The 22,839-nt window shown below is 51.3% G+C and overlaps 2 protein-coding genes and 1 long non-coding RNA gene across 3 annotated transcripts; 1 reads left to right on the top strand and 2 right to left on the bottom strand.

Annotated features, from left to right (window-relative positions):
• The first annotated feature begins 357 nt into the window (after positions 1 to 357).
• Positions 358 to 1,204, top strand: LOC120648579. The gene is made up of 3 exons (XR_005665000.1): positions 358 to 485; positions 853 to 1,037; positions 1,163 to 1,204. It is a non-coding gene; the product is annotated as an uncharacterized LOC120648579 (long non-coding RNA).
• Positions 1,205 to 4,022: 2,818 nt separating this feature from the next.
• On the bottom strand, positions 4,023 to 5,926 carry LOC120650735 (aspartyl protease family protein At5g10770-like). Its single transcript, XM_039927966.1, has 3 exons — positions 5,639 to 5,926; positions 4,949 to 5,547; positions 4,023 to 4,871 (listed from the first exon to the last, which is right to left on the bottom strand). The coding sequence occupies exons 1-3, from the start codon at positions 5,799 to 5,801 to the stop codon at positions 4,164 to 4,166; spliced, it is 1,470 nt and encodes a 489-aa protein (XP_039783900.1). The 5' UTR covers positions 5,802 to 5,926; the 3' UTR covers positions 4,023 to 4,163.
• An 8,166-nt stretch (positions 5,927 to 14,092) lies between these two features.
• On the bottom strand, positions 14,093 to 19,524 carry LOC120650734. Its single transcript, XM_039927965.1, has 6 exons — positions 18,214 to 19,524; positions 15,860 to 15,915; positions 15,507 to 15,740; positions 15,111 to 15,399; positions 14,802 to 14,998; positions 14,093 to 14,645 (listed from the first exon to the last, which is right to left on the bottom strand). Exons 1-6 carry the CDS (start codon positions 19,417 to 19,419, stop codon positions 14,492 to 14,494), a joined length of 2,136 nt encoding a protein of 711 aa, XP_039783899.1. The 5' UTR covers positions 19,420 to 19,524; the 3' UTR covers positions 14,093 to 14,491.
• Between the last annotated feature and the right edge of the window lie 3,315 nt (positions 19,525 to 22,839).

Raw genomic sequence — 22,839 nt, 5'->3', positions numbered from 1 at the left:
GAGGGGCTCGGGAAGGTGAGCCCCCTTCACCATAGCTGACTGCGCCTCCTTCGCCATAAATGGACATGATAGCTGAGCGGCGGATAAATCATCAACTATGGGTTGCGTTTGCTCATGATATGAGCTCCTCAAAATTAAACCTGCACACGAGCAATGCAGTAGGAGGTGTGATCAGAAATCAAATAAGAACCACTAAATAAGATTCTGCTGACATTGCAATACTAGCTCAAGCATTCGGGTAAGATAAAGAAACTGTAATATCACAGTGCAGATATGTGCCGTTCTCTATCCTGGTGATGCTACAGAAGAAGGGAAGCTTCTAAGGCTAAAGTCATTGCAACGCTAGCTCAAGCATTCGGGTAAGATAAAGAAACTGTAATATCACATTGCAGATATGTGCCGTTCTCTATCCTGGTGATGCTAGAGAAGAAGGGAAGCTTCTAAGGCTAAAGCAGCAGTTTTTCCTTTGCAGCGCATCACTTCAGGTAGTTAAGCAAATCATTTCTCCTGCAGAGGTTTCAATTGAAGGAACCAGACATATATGCCCACGTTATGCTTTTCTACATGTATGATATAATTGCAAACATTTTTTTGTAGCTTTCTTGTATTGTTTGAATCGTCAATATTATTTTTTATTACCAGGATTAACCATGTCTCTAGTGTATAGTTATATGCACAACCACCTTGATATTTTTCAAAATGTAGTAGGATAATTAGATTTTACTCTGTTTTATTTTAATTCAAGTGTCCTTTTATTATGGTTCTAGTTTGCTATAGAGATTTGTCAATATCTTAAAAAATTATCTCTGTGATGAATATTGATGAGCATAACTAACCGTGGATTATTTCTAGGATATGATTGCCAGGTTTAAAGAAAGGAAAGCTGACAGAGTTTCAGGGAAGTGGAGTGAGTTCCCTTCCAAAGTTGCTGTTCAACTGAATGACACCCACCCTACTCTTGCAATCCCTGAGCTAATGAGGTTACTCATGGATGAGGAGGGACTTGGTTGGGATGAAGCTTGGGATATCACATACAGGTGAGGTTAAATTTTATTTATATAATTGATCTTTTTAAATCTTTCTTGACCAACATTTTAAGCTCCATTAAACATTTAGAGGTGTTCTTACTTAACTAATTATAAAATTATCTTCCATGTTTCAGGACTGTTTCCTACACCAATCATACAGTTGTTCCTGAAGCTCTGGAAAAATGGTCACAAATTGTAATGAGGAAATTGCTTCCAAGACACATGGAAATTATTGAGGAAATTGACAAGCGGGTAATTTGCATGCCACATTTACTCTTTCTAGGCACAGCAGTTATGGTACAAGCTCACAAGTTATGGCACAGCGAGGAGGACCAACCGAACGAAAACCAGACGAGGAGGACCAGGGCGCGGCGAGGAGGACCAGCGCGCGCGAGGCGAGGAGGACCAGGGCACGGCGAGGAGGACCGGCGCCGCTGCCGGCGAGGAGAGGTGGGCGGGGGCGTGGTCGCCGGGGAGGAGTTCAGCGGGGGCGAAAGAACGAGAAGAATGCACGTGTTTCGGGCGCGCGTGGAGAAAACCCACTCCTGCGATCTAGCACTCGTCAAAGGCCTATTTGCCGAGTGCTAGATCAAGGGCACTTGGCGAAGGCAACAGTTTGCCGAGGGTTGATTATTGGGCACTCGGCGAATGGCCCTTCTGTGCCGAGTGCTGTCACTAGGCCCATCTTTGCCGAGTGTTGGCTCTTGGGCACTCGGCGAAGGCCCTTCTGTGCCGAGTGCTGTCACCAGGCACTCGGCAAACCATATTTATTTTTTTTCCTTTTTGCCCCCACACTTTTCCTGTTGTGATCCTACGTTACCTGGAACTACATAGGCAATTTTGGTCCATTACTCGAAGAGTGTGCTATATGTTGTCAATTTATTTCATTTGATTGAATTTCTTGGTATAATTGAAATTTGAACTGCAAGTCATTCGAAAAATGGAAAAAAATAAATCGAAAAATGATATTCATGTTATTGAGCCTACTTTGACACCTTATCCATGAACATACCAGAAATTTCAAACATCATATTCACGAAACATGACCACAAACTTGCGGTCCAGTTGTTTTTAAATTGTATAAAAAGCAAATGTGGTCGGGAAATTATGAAACTTGTCGATTTGTCATGATATCACATGGGAAGGCTGTGATAAAAATTTAACATGGTTTCGGGAAAGTTTGTCAGGTACGATGGTTAACAACTAGTCGGGCTTCACATGAAATCATGAAACTTCTTTGGACATGTTTCGGTTTGTAAGCAACGTATGTTACAACTTTCACGAAACCTTGTCAAATTTTTATCTCAGCCTCCCCATGTAATATCATGATATCTGGATAAGTTTTATGATTTTCCGACCACATTTGCTTTTTATACAATTTAAAAACAACTGGACTGCAAGTTTGTGGTCATGTTTCGTGAACATGATGTTTGAAATTTCTGGTCTGTTCGTGGATAAGGTGTCAGAGTTGGCTCAATAACATGAATATCATTTTTCGAGTCATTTTTTTCTATTTTTCGAATGACTTGCAGTTCAAATTTTAATTATACCAAGAAATTCAATCAAATAAAATAAATATAGTTTGCCGAGTGCCAGGTGACAGCACTCGGCAAACTACTACTTTGCCGAGTGTCTAGAAGGAGGACACTCGGCAAATCTAACGGCCGTCAGCTGCCGTTCAATTGTGACGGAGGTTTGCCGAGTGTGGGTCTTTGCCGAGCGTATAGCACTAGGCAAAACTATTTTTGCCAAGTGTTCTTTTGTGCCGAGTGTGCAGTACTCGGCAAAGATGGGATGTGCCGAGTGGTTTTTTTTACCGAGTGCCCGACAAAAGGTACTCGGCAAATTATTTTGCAGTCGGCAAAGGGGCTGCCTCTGGTAGCGATGGGTCCAAGACAATATCTAGGGAAGGTTTGATTGTTAGGCATACATTGCCAAGCCATATGATTCCACATTAGTGTACCTTAGTCATGTGTTCTGTTCAACGCTAACTCTATGGGTGATAATGGGGATGTGGGTTCCCGATCTTCCGTCAGGTTCTGGATAACTCTCGTTGTAGGCGGAGCGAGACACACCGATCCGGCTTCAGATCCTAAGACCCGAATCCAGCAATCTTAGCACCACAACTCCTCTGGTTATCAACCGTGTCACAACTCGGTTGACCTCGCCAAGAAGGCTAATCCCTGCAAGCGCAACAAAGAACACAAGCAAGAACTCGAAAGAACGCAGCTCAATTGAAGTGACTCTGCAGATGAAAGATTAATCTCAAAGTTGGGGTCTCACAAACCGACACGGCGGCGAAACTGTTCTCGACAGAATAATCTAAGCAAAACCCAAGTAACCTAATGACGGCTACTGTGTATATAGAAGAGAGAGGCTAGGGGGGCGGCCAAGGGGGTGACCGGGCAACCCTAGGGAGTACAAGGTCTTCGGGCTCAAAAACTGGCGTCGCTGCATCCAGGCAGATTCTGGTCGTCATGTTGTTTCGACGATTCCCATCGACTCCGAGTGTATTTTGATATGGGATCAGTTGGGTTGGAAAGATTATCTCCTTAGCTTTCCAACGATATATAGAACGCCCAAAACGGAGCCCGTATGTGGCCTGGGCGTCCGTTTTCGTGAGGCCTGCTCCTGCAGTCCGAACCGGACTCGCGAATAAATCGGACTTCAATGTGGATTGGGCTTTGAACTCTATCTTCGCTTGGGCCTTGGTCATATGCGTATTGGTCATGTCCTCATCAGGTGAGGGGGCCGGGGCTCCAGCCCTCCCTACTATCAAGAACTGAAACTCTAATGGAGGTAAAGGGAAAGCAGGAGGAGAAGAGAGGAAAAAAGAAATCAAGAACTGAAACTCTAATGGAGGTAAAGGGAAAGCAGGAGGAGAAGAGAGGAAAAAAGAAGAAAAGAGAAAAGGAGTAGAGATGGAGGGAGAAGGAGTGAGCCCGTTCTAAATCCTACGTCTCTGCGTTCGCCACTAGGTTCAGATCATGCATGTAGTACACTATTTTTTATTTAGGCTTTGATTCTATATGTTGATGACGTACAATTAAGATTGCTGTTTGATGACGCCAATCTGAGATTTCAGATAGTTATTGAACAAATACATACTACAAATCAGTATGGAATGACAACAGATCAGCAAGCTCCGGGGGCGAAGCTAACGAGCTTCTTGCCAAGATCGTGCACCACCCCGTACGTTTTCTGCTGCATGTTCCCGACGATGGCCACGTCGGTATCGTCGTTGTTGGGCGCGAACCCCAGGCACGCCCGCGACATGTCCACCATGTACAGGATCCCCGACGCGTCCACATCCAGGGTCGCGTCGCCCTGGAACGCCAGCGACACCGCGGGGAGCGCCTTGCCCTGGACCCCCGTGAGGTCGTAGCAGGTGTCCAGGAACGAGGTCCCGGCTGCCTTCTTGTAGCCCAAATCCGCCATGGCCTTGGCGAACGCGGACCGCAGCGGCGCGTACGCCTTGGGGGGCAGGCGCGTGATCACCGTCCCGGAGTCCAGGATCGCGCCGGCGGCGGAGAAGACAGAGTCCGGGATGGACAGCGCGCGCCCGTCCACCTTGATGCCCGTCAGCCCCACGTAGTAGAAGGTCGGCCCCTTGTCGGTCAGCATCGGCGTGCGGCGCGCGTTCGCCGCCGCCGGCGCACCGCCTGGGCCGAGGTCCAGGAACCCAGTCCCGGACGGCGTCGCCGGGAGGCAGTAGGAGAACACGCCGCTGTACTTGCCGTACGCCTGCGCCGTCAGCGACGTCTTGCCGCGGCCGAGTCCCATCAGCCCCGCCGCCTGCCCGAACAGCCCGCGGTTCTGCTCGCCGCACCCGAACCTGAACTCCTGCGCACACAGACACGTGCACACGTCAGCCTGCAGCTGTTACGATTTCCCGAACGTGTGGAGAAATCACGTAGTACCTTAACGGCGTCGGAGGCGAGCGTGAGGGTGTCCTGGGCGTAGAAGCCGACGGTCTCGGAGCCATCGCCGTACCGGACGCGGTAGAGGCAGTGGCCGCCGGAGCAGCCGCGGACGTCGAGGTCGGAGCAGTAGGACGACGAGCACGAGATGTTGGCGTACGTGGACGAGTTGGCCGGGGTGAAGAGCGGCTCCTTCTGCCGGTAACAGGAGGTCACGCACGGCTGGCACTGCACCCACGTCGTGTCGCTGCCGGTGTCGAACACCACCGTGAGCCGCTCCTCCGGCGTGCCGAGGCCGATGGTCACCACGTAGTTGCCCGTGCCCAGCGCGTCCCCGGACGACGCCGGAAGGTTCGCCGACGCGGCGGACGACGCCAGCGGCGCGGGCTGGAGCTGGACTGGCGGCGCCGCGCGCTTCGGCCTCGCCTGTCCGGTGGTCTCGGACACGCGGCGGTGGATGTAATCGACGCGGCGCTGGTCCGCGGCGAGGATCTCCTCGTCGGAAGGCGGCTTCCCGTGCTTGTCGGTCAGAGGCGAGCACGGGCCGTGCTGGTGCACGATCGGCATCCTCGTGCCCGTCGCGGCGCCGTGTTTGTGCTCTGAGTTTTCAGAGAGAGTGTTCAGTTGAATTCGGAATCAAAAAGTATTCACACGACGTGGGTGCAGTGTATTCTGATGAGCATACTAAACCTTGTGGTGTGAGGCAAGACGAGTCAACATGGAGCTTCACATCGGAGCTGCCCCCATCACCAAGAGCGGCGGCCCCAGACCCAGATGATACAACCGCAGCAGCACCAGCAAGCAGGAGGATGAGGCAGAATCGTCCATGGCTGGGGCAGCAAGAAGCTGCCATGGCGATAACAGTCAGGTGCCCGCGATTCAGGCTGCTGGCACCGTACCGTCAGAGAGCGAGCTGGCTCGAACGCATGCCGGATCAACCGCTCATGTTCCTGATGTCCCATGTATACATTTATTTATTATTTATAGGCCTCAAGTCCTGGGCTTGCATGCTGTATGAGCAAGAGCCTTGCACAGTAGTTGATCGGTCTATTTCGGAGCGCTCCTGCTGCCTTGTCTTGCGTCTGGCTGCCGGCGGGTGCCGGGAACATCGATCGGTATTGAAGGCGGGCAAGGACTGATGAGTTCTCTCCAGCCATTCTTGCATTCTGCTTCAGCAGCTGACAGAGGCTGTGTTTAGATCTCTGGAAAACAGGTAGAAAAGGTCACATCGGATACTGTAGTACAATGTAGCACTTTTCATTTGTTTGTGGTAAATATTGTCCTATCATGACCTAACTAGGCTCAAAAGATTCGTCTCGCAACGTACATCAAAATTATGCAATTATTTTTTTTATTTACCTACATTTAGTACTCCATACATGGGTCATTTACTATATTTAATGTTTCGATGTGATTTCGATGTGATGGAAAATTTGGAGGAGTTTAGGGTATCTAAACACACCCAGGGGTGCTCCTCCAAACTTTCCAAACTTTCCATCACATCAAAATCACATCGAAACATTAAATATAGCAAATGACCCATGCATGGAGTACTAAATGTAGGTAAATAAAAAAACTAATTGCATAGTTTTGATGTACGTTGCGAGACGAATCTTTTGAGCCTAGTTAGGTCATAGTAGGACAATATTTACCATAAACAAACAAAAAATGTTACAGTGTGCTACAGTATCCGATGTGACGTTTTCTACCCGTTTTCCAGTATCTAAACACAGCCCCAGAGAAGGATTCTGGTACCTCGATTTTAATCAGGTTACGGCCGTGAGCTCGAGATAAACAACTCTTCAAAAATCAAACCTCGTGTCTGACATATTTACTCCGCCTGTTTTCCGACAGATTGTTAAAGCATGACGCGCTTGTGCTGCCGAGAAGAACAGAAGCACTGGATGTCTGAATGCTACTGAAAGATTGTCACTCGTGCGGCATACGGACACGGGAGAAAGGGGTGCGGGCGATCTTGTTGCTGCATCAACAAGTGTACGTACTACCAACAGGTTACTGAGCAACCAAAAGAACAAAAGGGAAAACCTTGCTCGAGAATGCCTCCCGAGTTCAGGATATGAACATTTTCTGTTTTCTGTCTTAGTCAACCTGCGGTTTTTTATTTTTTTATTTTTTAAAAATGTTTTTACATAAATATATTTTTGGTTTCACAATTTACAGTTTTATACTCCTACAACCCGGCAGGGGGGCGGCAGGGGGGCCTACCGCCCGGCTGCGGGGCAACCGGGTGGTAGGGACCTGTACGTAATAAAAACTTAACTTTTCTCGTGTGTATGCCCCTGGCCGGAGGCGGCCGCCCGGCAGCGGGCGGCAGGAGTGCGGCCCGCCCGGCAGGGCCCCTCTCCCCAATTTAAAAAGGCTGAGCCCCCCCCCCCTCACACCCTCATTTGCTGCCCACGAGATCCATAGAGAGGAGAGGGAGAGGGAGATAGGAGGGGTGAGGGAGGGAGTTGCAGCGGTGAAGCTCTGCCGGATTTTGGATCCGAACCGCAGGTAACCAATATTTCTCAACTTTCTCATTCTAAAATTAGTGGTTACAATTAAAGCCGTACCATGGTTTTAGATTTTGGTTTAATTAAAATTAAGTCTTTGGATGGCCAGATATGTCGAGCAAGGTGCTGTTTCAAGTTTGTTACGGTGACTTTTATAGAATTACTTATGATTCATATGGAGTAAATCTATCAGCATTGGAACGAAGACAATGCTGTCTAGATAAACCCCTAGAGAGGAGTTTTGTTTCCATACGCAAATGGCTTTACGGGAAGTTCAATGTGAATCCAAAGACCCATTGGCTTACGGTTCATACCGTGACTTTATGGGAATCTAATCAGGATTTCTGAGAGTTGACGCTTATAAGTAGTACGGAAGAATGATAACATTACATACAGGCAGGTCTTAAAAGTGGGTGGCCTCTCGTAATGGTAATTCAGATTCACCAGAAGGCCATGGATTTAGGTGAAGGGTCAACACACACAGCATCTGACTGGAATGAAGAGGTGGAAGAGGATAAAGAAGAAGATAACGTGCAAGCTCCTGAACCAGAACCACAAGGTTTAGCAGATGAAGGCGAGCGGATACCTGGAATTATGGAGGACATGGATAAAGAAGATCAGGATGCACGAATAATGGAGGAATATGGGGACTCATCGGACGATGAGCGCTTCCCAGTGCTAGGTGAATGGCGTAAAGATGGTTTTGGGAATCCAGTGGTACAAGATATTAGGGGTCCGGAGTTTGAATACAGAGTAAATGAGATTGTACAAGGGGCAAAGTACCGTACCATTGAAGATGTGAAGGATGCTGTGAAGCTCTGAGCTATATCTCTTAGGAAGGAATTCAGAGTATTAAAGTCTAGCAGTAAAACATACGAGGTGAGGTGTGCAGATGGAGACTGTACATGACGAGTGCATGCCTACAAGGGGAAGTTCAAGACACACTGGGAATGTTCAATTGTTACACCACATACTTGTAGATTGACAGGTGCTGGGGGACATCACCGTAATATAACATCTACTTTCATGGCCAAGAAGATGTATGGGGTGATTCTTGACAAAATGGATTACGAGCCTGGATTGATAATTAGGGATATTGAACAGAATTTTCAGTATGTGATCAGCTATGCAAAGGCTTGGTGGGCTAAATAAAAAGTGTTTGAGATGAGGTTTGGCACTTATGAGGCATCATATGACAACCTACCTCGTATGCTTCAAGCAATTGTGTACAGAAATCCTGAAAGTGCTTTTGATACATACAGTGTACCAAGCTTGTCAGGGGGCCAAGCATTCTGCTGCGAGCTTTCTTCTGCTTTGATGCATGTGTGAGGGCATTCATTTACTGTCTTCCTGTTCTGTGTATTGACGGCACTTTCCTGACAAGAAAATATAAGGGAACAATATTGACAGCGATCAGAATTGATTGCAACAAGCAGGTAATTCCCATCGCCTTTGCCTTTGTTGAGAATGAGAACACAGAGAGCTGGTACTGGTTTCTTGAACGTTTAAAGAATCATGTTGTTGTTGGATGGCCTAATATTTGCCTTATCAGTGATAGGCATGCAGGTCTCCTTGCAGCTATAAGGCAGCTACAAGAAGGTAGTCCATTTTCACCTCCTATATGGCCAGATATTGTCAGTAGGTGGTGTGTGAGGCATATGGCTGCGAACTTTTATGAGCGGTTCAAGAACAAAGATTTGATGAATTTGTTCAAGCGATTGTGCACTCAGAATTAGCAGAGGAAGTTCGATGCTTTATGGGGTATAATTGATGACATGAGCGCCGAATTGCTTAAGAGCCAGGCTCAGGCCCCATCATCCAGCAGGAGACGTTCTACAGATGGGTTAGTTCGACCTGCTAAACCATTTACACAGTGGATTGATGGTGCGCCTAAAGAGAAATGGTCACTTCTGTATGACACAAATGGGAGGCATTACGGGATCGAGACGACCAACCATGTTGAGTGTTACAATATGGTAATGCGTCGTGTTCGTGGATTTTCTCTTGTTGGCATTGTTGAGTTCATCATGTATGGATGTATAAGGTATTTTAGAGAGCGGTACGCATCAGCCGCTTTCTTACTTCATGATCCAGGAGTGCGTTTTTATAGAAGGGTCAATGAGTACATGGAAAAAAGATTGAAAAGACTCTATTTCACTCAGTCATATCGATGGGCACAAAGGAGCAAAGGTTTGAGGTATCATGCAGGGACAGGACCGGACAGGGTGTCCGCAGACAAAGGGTAGTTCAAGAAGTCTTGATAACCATTGATGGGAGGGTGTTCTGCAGATGCCAAAAGCCAAAGGTGCATCACTTACCATGCTCTCATGTCATCGCGGCTTATTCTGTATCTGGGTTAGATGATGCGCCATATGTTTCTCAATATTTCACAAAAGAAGCCGCGGCACAGACTTGGTGTCATGAGATCTACAGAATCGGTATTTTAGGACCATTCACACAAACAAATCCCCATCCAATGCTCATCCTTGATCCAGCTACGAAGAGGGGCATAGGCCGACAGCAGACACGTCGTATCCAGAACGGAATGGATGAGTCCGAGGCTGGAAAGAAGAAAAAACGTTGCAACTTGTATGGAACGGACGGTCACACTTACAAGAGGTGCCCACAGCTTTCAGTACCCACTGCTACTGCCGAGGTTGGACCTTCCGGGAATCCGACTGATGGATCGGCTCCACCTACAAGAATTCGCCGCATCTAGTTCTGCACTCAACAACTTGCAATGTATTTGTATGTATGAACCACGTCATGTTGTACTTTTGTTGTGGACATACGTCATGTTGTACTTTTCATGTTCATCTACTTTACTAACGGTTTTTTATCTCCATCCAAAATATCTAAAACCACATCCAATGCCACACGAGGTTCAAAGTTCACAAAAAATTTAATCATTGCAATCAAACATAGCAAATAGGGGTGGGTAGGGGCCTGCCGCCCCCCTGCCGGGCGGGCAGCCCTCCTGCCGCCCCCCTGCCGGGCGGCCGCCTCCGGCCAGGGGCATACATGCGAGAAAAGTTAAGTTTTTATTATGTAAAGGTCCCTACCGCCCGGCAGGGGACGGCAGGGGTCCGGCCGCCTCGCAGCCGGACGGTAGGCCCCCTGCCGCCCCCCTGCCGGGTTGTAGGAGTATAAAACTGTAAATTGTGAAACCAAAAATATATTTATATAAAAAACATTTTTAAAAAAATGCTACAACCGAAGGAAGGGCCGAGCCCAAGTGGCCTGCTGGTCAACAATATCTTGAATGTCTTGGTTGGTGGGCTAGGCTGGTCTAAAAACTGAGATAATTTAGGAGGGTTCTATTTGAGTAAGAGATTTCTAACTAGAGCCGGTTCTATTTTTAAAGAACCAAATCTATTAAGTTTTATTATAAAAAAAATCTATTAAGTTTCTTAGACACGTCTCAAAGAAAAGTTTCTTATGGACCAACTCATAAAGAAAAGGCAATCTATCAGTAAACCTAAGGCTCTGTTTGGATGTTGGCATTGAAACTTGGAATCAGAAATTGGAATTCGCTGGCACCAATACCGTCATTTGGATGTCACTGGAATTGGAAATCAGAAACGTGAGCCAATACCGTGCGGCAATCGCTTGACTTGCCTGCTCCCTCGAGCAAATCGGATCACGGAACCTCGGTTTGCGATGCATTCGTCGTCTCGTCTCTGCGCTGCTCGCCCTCTCCTCCCCAAGTCAGCAGCCGCCCATCCGTCCCTATCCCTCCGCCGGCGGGCCACCCTCCCTCTCCCTCCGCTGGCGGGCTACGCTGCTCGCCCACTCATTTCCTCCGTCGACGGGCCACGCCGCCCTCCCTCTCCTTCCTTCCATCGGCCGGCTATGCCACCCTCCTCCCGCCACGACCGGCGCCCCTCCTCCTTCTACTTGTCTTCCTCCTGTCTGGCGGCCCTCCTCCTCTTCCCGCCGCAGGCGCCCCTTCTCATCCTGGCGGTCGGTGCCCTTCCTCTCCTTCCTTCCATCGAACGGCCGCGCCACCCACCTCCCTCCGCAACCAGCACCCCTCCTACTCTTCCTCACGGCCAGCGCCCCTACTCTTCCTCACGGCCGGCACCCCTACTCTCCTCCCTCCCATCCGGCGCCCCTCCTCCTCTTTCCTGTGCCCCGTGGAGGCGAGCGGCACGGTGAGCTCCGGCCCAAAGGGCGGGCCGCGCGGTTGAGCTCCGACCAAGAGGCAGCGGTTGCACTGTGAGCTCCGCCAAGGATGCGGGGCGGCGTGGTGAGAGAGGAGGAGAAGATGGTCTAGTTCCCAATGCCAAGGTATGGACATCCAAATATGAATTGGAATATGTTAGCTCACTAGATTTCACATACAATTTTATCTATATCCAAACAATGGATTTGGTATTGTAACTCATTACCAATACTACTTTGCTTTGGCATTGAACCCAATTCAATGCTAAGCCTTCCAATATCTACATCCAAACAGAGCCTAAGCAAACCAGGAGTTTTTCTGCTACTTCCTATCTCGAGTTCTCAACCCCCCCCCCCCCCCCCCCCGCCCCCGCCGTCGCCCTAGGGCTGCTAGACCTCCCTAGCTCCCATAGTCCTATGCATCTCTTTCAAAGAAAAATGTTACTCACTCTGTCCTAAAATATAAATATATTTAGATTTTTTTCAAGTCAAACCTTTTAAATTTTGACTATAGATAGTAAAAAATTAGAAAGATCGGCAACATAAAAATAGTATTAGTTGATTCAAAATGAAACCAACCATCATAACATGTAACCTTTTTATTTAAAATTAATTATTTTTGAAGATATTATTAATCAAAGATAAAAATATTTAACTTTGATCAAGTTTAAAAGTTGCTATATTTTGGAATGAGGTAGTATTGTTTTGTCGAGTGTTGGCATCAAGATATGGACATTATGTCATTGTCAAACCAAGTGCCCGATTAGTTATTTTGAATGGAGACATTAGGTAGCTCCCACGAGAATAAAATTTAGGAAGATTTTATTTGACTCGATGGATATGTAATTAAATCGGATCAAATTTATAAATAATCAATCTACTACAATGTCCTATCAATAAACTTGATGACAGCTGGATTTTACCTCCTGCCTCCTAGTTTTTCTTCACTATCACCGCTGTCCCCCTACCCTAGGGCAGCCGCCGACCTCCCTAGCTACTCCCAAACAACTCTACCATCGCTACCTCCATCTCCCTCATCTCCTTTTCCTCGCACCCTATGAATTATGCCAATGACATTTTCGGTGTTTTCACGTGCCGACTTAATTGTTTTGATCTACAGAAGTCCTCATCCCTTCTTTTATAAGTTGTTTAAAAAATATATAGCAGAACATTAGAACACTAGTATACAATCATTGAAAAAACAAGGTAGAGGCGAACATGCATTCTATGCTTGAGAGAACATGGTGCTCGACTCGTGGTCTACAAGTACTATTTAGAGTCTATTTCGAGGCGGTGTTTAATTTGCTACAGCATAATTTAATTTGAGTTGTAGTTAATAAAGAGAAAAATACATGAAAGGTATAGTAACTCGCATGGTTCGTAAACATATTGGGTAGAACTCCAACACTAGATCCCAAAAGAACGTGTTTGCCAATATAACACTTTTCTCATAACCTCCCTCTACATCTTGCCACGGGCAGTCCAGCCACCGCGTGATGATGCACCCCGCCCCCAAGCTTATCGGAGATTTTTTTTAGAATATGGAAAGTTCTGGCCTTAATCATTCACATGCGAATGACTACAACCAAACAAGAATCAATACAGCACGGACACCGTCAAATCATAGCTTAGAAACAGACCCAAAAGAGTTTACTGCTCTGTGCCAGAACACTACAGCAAAACAACAGGCAAGAGACTCTTAGATAGCTATCCTGCTCCTAAAATTCCAACCACATCTGGTATACAGCTCCATCACCAGTCTTTCCAGTCGTTGGCAATTGTTTTTCATACAATTCCTCGCTTCCTCTTCAAACAGTAGTGACCAGAACCTTGCTCAGTATGTCCCTCTGAAGATCACTTGCAAATAAGAGTTAGGCATCGATCCATGAAATACAACATCATTTCGACATAGCCAAATGGCCCCGCACAAAGCCGAAGCACCAACTAGCATTTGTTTTTAATTTTTGCAGTATACCATGAAGCCAAGATCCCAACATATTAGCAACGCTTTCAGGTGGGTTAATGCCAAAAGTAAAGTATACAGCTTGCCAAATAAACTTTGCTACTCCCTCTGTTTCAAATTATAGATTGTTTGACTTTTTTGACCCCAAGTTTGACCACTCGTCCTATTCAAAAATTTGTGCAAAATATCACTTTTTATTATGGGTTGCTTTATCAATACAAGATCTTCAAGAATGACTTAAATTTGGCAATGTTGCACAAATTTTTTGAATAAGACGAGTGGTCAAACTTAGAGTCAAAAAAGTCAAACGAACTACAATTTGGAACGGTGACAGTAGATGACAATCAAAAAATAAATGTTGAATGTTTTCATCAGAATTGCAGAAACAGCATTTTCTTTCTCCTTTCCACTTTCTCTTAATCAGGTTATCCTTTGTGAGGATTACCCCTTTCTTGAGATACCACAAGAAAACTTTAATTTTTAGTTGAGAAAGAAGACCGAAAGTTTCAATTGCGTGAAATAAAAGATAATCATTTCTCCCCCTAAAGGAAAGCATAAATCCTACATATCATCAAGTTTCCAAATGTTCTGCGTCACTTCATCATTACCAAACTGCATACACCTCTTCAATACGAAAAATGCAACACCTAAACAAAAGAGTGCATTCCCCACATAAACCTACTCTTTTCTTTCCCTATTGGAGCTCACAATGCTATATACATACTCCAGGCTTCCCTCCACTGATTATGCTCCACATACTTCTGACATCTATGCTCAGTGGTTCGTCCTATTGGCCATTAGCCAATGGCCAACCCAACTGACTGCAACTCTGACTGTATCGTGGGTCGTGGCTCGCCCCCAAGCTTCACCAATGTACGCACAAGTAGACTTGGATGAATCCTCTCAAACGTTCAGGGACCAGTCATAGTTCATGTAGGAGATGCTGATCGGACCGCCGTCGTTGAGGAGGTGCGTCAAGAGGCCGGCTTTGGTCGGGTCCAGGTAGTTGAGGAGCCACCGGAGAATGTCCCTGTCCTGCCCAAAGTCAGCGCTGTACCTGAAAAAACACCAAATGGATCATGATCTCGGCCTCTGTATGAAATCACAAGATCAGCTGCACTGGTACCCGTGGGACAAACTAGCTGTGAGTGCGTTGTGACCTCAGAACATGAACTGAAGCAGAGCGACCTGACAAGAAGTGGAGAGCTCTTACCATTTGATGATCCTGGTGAGGTGGACGGTCCGGCTCTCCAGGTCGATCTCAACGCCGCCGTGGAGGACGAACTCCCTGGCCGCGTGCCGGAGCTCGGGCTCCACGCCCTGCGTCGTGTAGAACCGGACGATCGGGCTCGACCGCGTCGCGTCGCACAGCGCGAAGTGCACGAGCGGATTCGCCCTCCGTTGCGCGACCTGCACGATTGTTCATCAGCACAGATGATCACTGATCACAGTACGCCACCTAACGGAGGATTGCAGAATTGCAGCGCCGACGGCAACTGAACTGAAGCGCACGCACGCGTACCTCGAGCCTCCTGTCGTTGGAGCCGAACGGCTTGGCCAGCGTGTACGGCTGCCGCCTGTTGGCCCTGAGGATGCCGTTCCTGATGGCCGCGAGGGAGTAGGGGTGCCCGCCGACGATGTACTGGAAGTCGGAGAAGAAGGGCCGCCGGTCGACGGCGCCCGGCTGGCCGACCCGGATCACGGCGTGGATGGCCATCGCGTTGTGCAGGTTCAGGAAGAAGGGCAGCCGCTCCTCCGCGGGGAGCGCGGTCATGTCCGCCCGCTGGAGCTCCTGCACCAGGTTCGCGTACCTGACGCACCAAAAGGAGAGATCGTTAGCAACCGGCTGCTTACATCAACTGATGAGGTGATCCTGAAATTCTGAGCAGCTGCGAGGATGTGCTGTGTGCGTTTCCACCTTCTGAACTCCTCGCTGGCGGCGATGCGGCTGTAGTCGAGGTGGCGGCGGTCGTCGGAGGCGTAGGCCTCCAGGATGGCGAGCATGATCTTGGTCATCCTGTGGCCGACGGCGGCCGCCGGCCTGGGCTCGCCGTCGTTGGTGGAGCCCCGGAAGTTGTAGTACTTGGGGACGGCAGGGTCGTGCTCCAGGAACCGGTACAGGTTCTGGCTGCCGTCGTCGAAGTCGTTCTCCCTGCACAGAACACCGGCATCATCAGCCACCCGGTGAGCTAAATGGCGTTGCTAATTTGGAAGAGCAGGGCGCGAGCTGAATGCTTGATGACTGCTATGGATGGACGACGGTGCGCTGACCTGAAGACATGGTGGATGAAGTGCTTTCTTGCGAGCTCCTTGCCGATCTCCACCGCCTACAAACAACAGTTGCGTAGCTGTCAGTCTCTACTCTAACCTTAGCACAAACAAGGGCGCAGAAACAGTGGTTGGTTTGATGCTGAACTCATTTGTTTGGGGGTTTATGCTGAACTCATGGTTTTCTAACTTCACCATTCAGCACGAGAATATGGTACGCAACAAGAAATATTCAGTATATGCACAACTGACCCTCTCTGACGAGTTTTTTTTTCCCCGTATGGACCGAGGAGAGACTCGGGGATTTTTTTTTTGGTACCCTTCTCAAGCAAGGAGAAGATGATTTTTATTCTCAACCACAGGGCCTGCTGACGAACAACAGTTGATTAACCGTCGGACAGTTGTTAGGGTGCAGAGAACGAACAGTGGATCGTCTCATGGTCTGATCCAAACTTTCGGATTCAGACTTTTGGATTTAGCCAAGGCAAAACTTTTGGCCAGCACTCAATAATCTGCTTCGTGCCTCATTAGGTTTGATAAAACATGCAGCCGAGTCGTTCAGGCAAGAAGATACTTTGGTGGCGAAACCAACCCACACGAGCAGCACCTCCAACCTGAGCACCAACGGCTCTCTTTCTTATCCGAAACCACGATTAAAGAAGAACGAAAGACAAACTACACTAGACAAGTTCTCGTTCACAACTGAGCCTGCATCTATCTGCACGCCGAAAAATCCGTCAGGTGGTGCGGTTTTGCAATGCAACCATGACAGCGACTAGCTCGGACAGGGACAGCAACAAGAAACCCGAGTCAAATATCCTCGACGAAAACTACGGTAGCCAACCCACCCGATCAATTGTTAGGTCGGCGCTTAAGCACCAGCGACTCGACGGCCGTGGCCACTGCTTTAACCTTTCGGTTCATCCACTAAGACTCTCAAGAGCAGATACAGATCGTAGGGTTGCAGGGCCTCCACCCTTTTGTTTCACCAGTTGAATGTTTTCTCCAAATGCTATGTAGTCGTCGAAACACCACCCCCAGCACGTTCCTAGTTCCTAATCAGAAAAAGGGGTAGTAGTAGCGCTCACGAAGGTTGCATCGTTTCATCGTGACAGCGCGAGCAGTAACAGTTGTACTCCTCTCGCAACGTGGTCGGCACACAATCTAAGCTCAAGCTCAATCATCCTGGTCAAAACAGCGTGCCAGATGCGGTCTGATGACAGGCATGAATGCATGATACGACCAGAGCCGGCTTGCACCTAGCCACGTCCCACGTCCCTCCGATTGGTGCGTAGGCGTAGGCGTAGGCGCGTAGCGCAACCGGGGATGAGCGGAAAGGGGATTGGAAATGGTTGGGCCGAGGCAGGCGGGAGAAATGGTCAAGGCGCGCGCGATCGACGGGCCGGTTTCGCGCTGGTGGGGCCTGCCCGGCTGCAACGGAACGAACCAACCGGTCTCACAACGCCATGTGGGCGTCGCGCTCCACGCCGCTCCGTTGCGCCTCTGCCGCCCACCCCTTCCGGCTCCGGCTGCGCGCGCGGCGCGGTCGAGCGGGCAGAGGGCGATCGGGGTGGGGGGACCCGCGGGACCGGTTGGTTCGGCACGGCAGCACGTAACGCGCCCTCACACGCACGACGCAGGTGATCCCAGGGCGAGTTCGCGTCCGGGCCCCTCGCTTTCTCCGCAATCCGCTCGTGGCCGTGGGGTTCATCTCTCATTCTTTCAATTTTCAACAAAAAAAACAACAACAACAAAAACAATCGATCCATTTTCCACACCCCTACCCCATACAGTGTCGATGTTGTTTGCACTTATAAAGGATGGGATTAATTTACCATGGAGTGACACGTCTCACGTGCCTGACCGATCCTCGCCGTGATGCCATATGGCCTAACTTATTAAGAACATTAAATTTTTGGTTGGCCATCATGCCAAATTGCCATTCTGCATTGTCCCCTCCGCCCACACAATTTATTTATTTGTTTGTAGTATATTATTATTGAGAAGCAGGCAGCAAATGCACTCTGTGTACTACTCCTACGTACAACGTAATGCTACCTGTGTTTGAATGAATTCAAATAGAGCCACAGTGAGGTTCGAACGGAAAATCCCATCAGCAGCCGAATAAAAAGGAATTACTAATGCTAACGCATTAATCGGAGTAAATGACACTCTCCCCCCTGTACCCGTCAACTATTCCCAACCAAGCACCTTATCTTAACTAGCTCACGGCACTGTTCATCCATGCATAAACAAATATCAAGCGGCACGCACCGTCGCACCCAGCGAGTAAAAAGTCAAACGATGAAGAGCAGTAGCAGAATCAGCAATGGCAATATGCTCGGGCGGGGGCTCACCTTGCTCCTGCCGCACTCCAGATGGTTCACGATGGCGTCCACCATGTCGGCGCCGGAGAAGCAGTTCTTGACGAGCTTCACCCGGACGAACCTGTCCTGGATCGGCAGCCGGTGCCGGAGCACCCTCACGACGCCCACCATGGCGTCCTCCTTGCCGCCGGCCTCGTCGTCGAATCCGTACACGGGCACCCGGGGCGCCGAGTCGGGGCACCGCCGGCCCGCGAGTTCCCGCACGCGGCGCTCGAACTCGCCGCTGTTGCGCAGGGAGTTGAGCACGACGAGCCCGCCCAGGAGCTTCTCGTTGAGGAAGATCTGGGGCACCCGGGCCGCGCCGCCCGCGCGGGAGGCCAGCTCCGCCTCGCGCTCCGGGAACACGTCCAGGTTGATCTCCACGTAGGGCAGGCCGGACTGCCGGAAGAAGGCGCGCACGGCGGCGCAGTCGCGGCAGCCCGAGCGGGAGAAGAAGCTCACCCGGCCCTTGATGTGCCCGCCCGAGAAGGAGTAGGCGTCGCCGCCGACGCCGCCCAGGGCGACGCCGTCGTCGTCCTCGGCGGCGTCGGCGGCGATCGCGTCCTTGAGGCGCACCGTGACCTTCACGTTGGGCAGGTGGATCTCCTGCACGCCGTAGGTGTCGGCCGCGGCCGGCGCCGCCGTGGGCTCCTTGAGCGACGAGATGCGGCGGGTGATGGCCGACGACAGCACGTCGCGGCGGTCGCGGAGGAACCGCCCGATGGACGCCACGTCCACGACGGCGGAGTTCGCGGAGGCTGAGCGATCCACGGGTCTCTGCTTCCCTCCCGCCTCCTCCTCCGCCTCCTCCTCCTCCGCGTGGCCGTGCGGGCGCGCGGGCGCGGAGAGCGCCCTGGCCAGGCCCGGCGGCGCCTCCGGCTGCGGCAGGTGCGGCGGCGGCCGCAGCACTGCGCCCTGCAGCATCCTGCGCGCGTAGTACACGTCCTCCCCCACCTCGGCGGCGAGCGCGGCCTCCGGCCGCGGGACTGGCGCCGGCGGGTCGACGCCGCCGCCGCCACGGTCCCGTTCCTCCTCCTTGTCCGCCGGGATTGGCTCCGGCGGAGGCGCCTGCTGCTGCTGAGGCGGTTGCGCGGGGGCGGCGTGGTGCGGGAGCGCGTCGAGGCGGGCGTGGTGATGGTGCTGGTGGCCGTGGTGGTGGGGCGCGAGCGGCATGGCCACGAGGGTCTCTTCTCCCATGGCGCTCCTCTCGGCTCCCGGGCCCGTGCCTGGGTTTACGAACGGAACGGTATTCCTTCAGCTGCGTAACGGGGATCTGGGATTTGGTCTCAGCGGCGAGGAGCGGGGGAGCGCGGCAGGGGGGTTTAAGAACCGCCCGCCGCGGGATGCGCTGCGCCTGCGCCACGACGGGGTCCGAGCGTGGACGCGGTGCGCGCCGGTGCGAGCACACTGGGGCGCCGACGCGCGGGGCCTGGCTAACCGGCGCGCGTGCGCTCCCGCGAAGTGTTCAACGGCAGGCTTGGAGCGTGAGGCCGAGGCCGAGGCCGAGTCACCCCTACTCCTGCCAAACCGCCCCGCGCGACGGCCGGGACGGGGTCGTGGTGCGAGTGTGACCGGGCGCGTTGGTCTCGGTTGGTTCCTTTCGTTTTCCGGGGGCGCGCCTGGCGCCGCGGCCGCGTCCGGGTTCGGGCCGGCGCCGGCACGGCTCGGGCTCCTGGTCGTGCGTGCGGTCTCGGCTCGCCAGGCAGGCCCGCAGCCGTACGCGGAGGGACTGGAGGCACCACTGGAGTACGTACGTGCTACGGTCTGTATACGCCTGACGCTTGACTTGGAGACGAGCTTGTGGCGTGTGGTGGATTTTTGCCGTGCGCATTCAAGTCAGACGCCGGCGCCTGGTACGGGCAAATCTCCGAGTCGCGCGACGACGGAGGCTCCCGCCGTGCGCCGCGTGCCACTCAGCTCGCGGCCGCGCGCTCGAGCCACGCCCTGCGGCGCCGCAGGCTGCGGCTTGCACGCGTCAGATTTCCCATTCCTACATTTATACAGCTAGTATGATCGAAACCGTCAAGATTTCAAGCAGCTTCGTCAGAGTTCCCCTGACGAAGGAAGTAGAAAACCGGCTCTAAAATCCCAGTCGTTTTCGCGCTAGGAACGAACAGGTCGCTCCGGGACGGTCTGGCCCGCGGCCTGCCGCATCGTGTTCGCCGGACAAGTGCCAACCGAAGCGAGCAACTGAAGAAGCTCCCCTTCGCTTTCGTATCCCCCCGATGTATCTGAAGCATCGAGCCTTCCGACACCAGCGGATAAACAAATGCGTGCGGTTGCAAGAAAGGGGTAAACAAACCGCGCCAAATTCAGAGCGCATCCGTGGCTCGCGCGCGGGGCCAGGACCCGTATCCGGCTTCCTGTGCCATTTGGTCCCCGTCGAAACGGTGCTGACTCCTTCAAGTGCGCGCGCCTAATCATCGGCGAAGTCAAGACACTTGTACCAAAGAAGAATGGTTGCCAATCCTTTCAAGAAAAAAAAAAGAAAAATGGTTGCCAATCCAGTTGTGAACAGGCAGCCCATTCCCCCTTTTTTCTCTCTCTCTTGGAGTTGTGATGAGTTTAGTTTGTAGAAAATTTGTCTACTTCTTTATTTCATGCATCTTGTAAATGCAGGCCCCTGCCTTCCCTGACTGACTCACGCACACGCCGCCCGAGTCAGTGGTTATCTCAAGGATTAACACGGTGCTGCACGGCCTGAGCTTGTGCTTCCTCACATGATTGCTCGTGTGTTTGACCTGATACTGTTCACTGAGTTTTCTTTTTTCGCGTCACCGAACCGTGCTTGCAACCGTCCTCGCTTGTGAGCCATAGTTGTTGAGACTTGGACGCTAATTCGACAGCCGTGACCGGTTCAATTGGAGGGAAACTCGCACACGCCTGGCCATGCCTCACGGACGGACGTGCAAATGCATGCTCGTGAACGGTTCAATTTTTGAGCTTGGTTTCAACATCAACGCGTCAATTGGTGAAATCGCACCCTCCCCTCCTTTATCTAACTCTCGTAGACCGCAGGCAGCGGGTTCGTTTCGGAAACCAAGTCGGCAACCAAACGGCGAGAACCGTCAACTCCGTGATCCGTGTATTTTTACTTGGGACTTCCACGCAGGACGTTTGACATTTCCACTCTGACACGTCGGTAGATTCCAAACGGTGAGATCAGCAATCTTATTGGAAAAAGCTAGATGGCGTCAACAAGGTCGATCAATCAAATACAGGATCGAAATATCGTCGAGAACATGGGTTGACCGGGAGTAAACAAAAACTCCGGCCCTGGAGGCTGGATCTGCTCTTCGCCTCATTCGCCGAACAGTGCTGTGCATCCGCAGGGCATGTGAACGAAGAAGAAGTGCAGCACGCCTGCAGGCTGTGCATGGACTATAAGACTATAAAGACTACAAGACTATAGCAGAGAAGTGTATCGCCTCGTGCTTGCACAGTTGGATCGTTAAACAAAAATCGTCGCGTGCATGCGTATGCGGGGGCGGGACGGAGTCCTCCAAGGCATGGCCCGAGCACATGCGTGGTATCGCGTCGGAGACCGTAATAAAAGCCACGGACGCATAGCCGAGCAACGTGAGCCCATGGCATGAGCGAGACCGGATCTTATTATTTGCGCCTGCACGCGAGTGAACTGAACACCGTTAGGCGAAGGGAATTGATCGGCACACGTGTGCCTGTCGCCATGCTACGCCCGGGGCAGGGAACTCGCCTAACGCCCGACGCCCGGTCGCAGAGAGCAAGCGACCTGGAGTAACAGTGAAGCCGCCGGATCGACGTGCCTACCAACCTTGGCCGCCGCTGCCGGCAAAGGGGCGCGGGCCGGACTGCTGTTTCTTTGCAATCGTCTCTGCAGCCGCGAACTCGCGACGTTACGCCACTTTAACTGCGGAAAGGCCCGCGGCGACGGAGTGATCCGGGGAAAGGAGGCGGTGGCAACTGCCAACATGGGCCGGCCGGGCTCAAGGCAACACGGTAGGGATTGATGCTCGCGCAACACGAACCTAACAAGTCTTCATTTCTCGCTCGAAGCCTCTCGTTTCCCCTGCTACAGGCGACTTCGAGGCGATTCTCGCTTCCACCGCCGGATTCGCCGGCTCTCCTCGCCGGCGCCGGCCTATGTGGTGCCGTTCGGCTTGGAGAGTCGCGGATCCGGTGGGTGGTGTATATATCCCCTCCTATTAGAGTTTTTCTAGGTAAGTTAGGGTTAGTGTCTTCCCTTGCTCCGGCTACCGGCGGCGCTGTCGTCGTCCTCGCCGCCGTCATCTTCGCCGTGCTCGATGCCGGCGTTTTGGGAGCTAAGGTCAGCCGAAATAATCTAATACCCCTGCTTGCTATCGCCTATGGTGCCTACTAGGGGTTCTTTTGTCCCTCTTCTATCTTCGCCGGAGAAGCTCGTCTTCCTGGCGTCGATCTTGTGAGGTTTGTGTACCAACACGAGGTGGAATCGGGTTGGTTATCAGCGCCCGCCTGTTTGGGTGGTTCAGTTCTCCTTCGGGGTTCTTCGTCGTCCGGCGAGATGGAGCCTCCGGCAGTCCTTGAGGCGTCGGAGTTCTTGTTGCCTGGCGATGCGATGGTCAATGGCCATCTTTTCCAGCCGGGTCGTTCAGCGTC

This window comes from Panicum virgatum, chromosome 9K, assembly GCF_016808335.1.
Source record: "Panicum virgatum strain AP13 chromosome 9K, P.virgatum_v5, whole genome shotgun sequence".
NCBI classification, from domain to species: domain Eukaryota; kingdom Viridiplantae; phylum Streptophyta; class Magnoliopsida; order Poales; family Poaceae; genus Panicum; species Panicum virgatum.
Note: the sequence above shows the minus strand (reverse complement) of the source record. Positions and strands in the feature narration are given on the sequence as shown.

Bases quoted from the DNA above. Each gene is read 5' to 3' on its own strand.
- LOC120650735 (XM_039927966.1), bottom strand. From the start codon at position 5,801: ATGGCAGCTTCTTGCTGCCCCAGCCATGGACGATTCTGCCTCATCCTC. The intron at 5,548-5,638 runs GTTTAGTATGCT...CTGAAAACTCAG, and splicing joins GTCTTGCCTCACACCACAAG to AGCACAAACACGGCGCCGCG. The intron at 4,872-4,948 runs GTACTACGTGAT...CTGTGTGCGCAG, and splicing joins TCGCCTCCGACGCCGTTAAG to GAGTTCAGGTTCGGGTGCGG.
- LOC120650734 (XM_039927965.1), bottom strand. From the start codon at position 19,419: ATGGGAGAAGAGACCCTCGTGGCCATGCCGCTCGCGCCCCACCACCAC. The intron at 15,741-15,859 runs GTCAGCGCACCG...TGTTCTGTGCAG, and splicing joins TTCATCCACCATGTCTTCAG to GGAGAACGACTTCGACGACG. The intron at 14,646-14,801 runs GTAAGAGCTCTC...GTGTTTTTTCAG, and splicing joins CTCACCAGGATCATCAAATG to GTACAGCGCTGACTTTGGGC.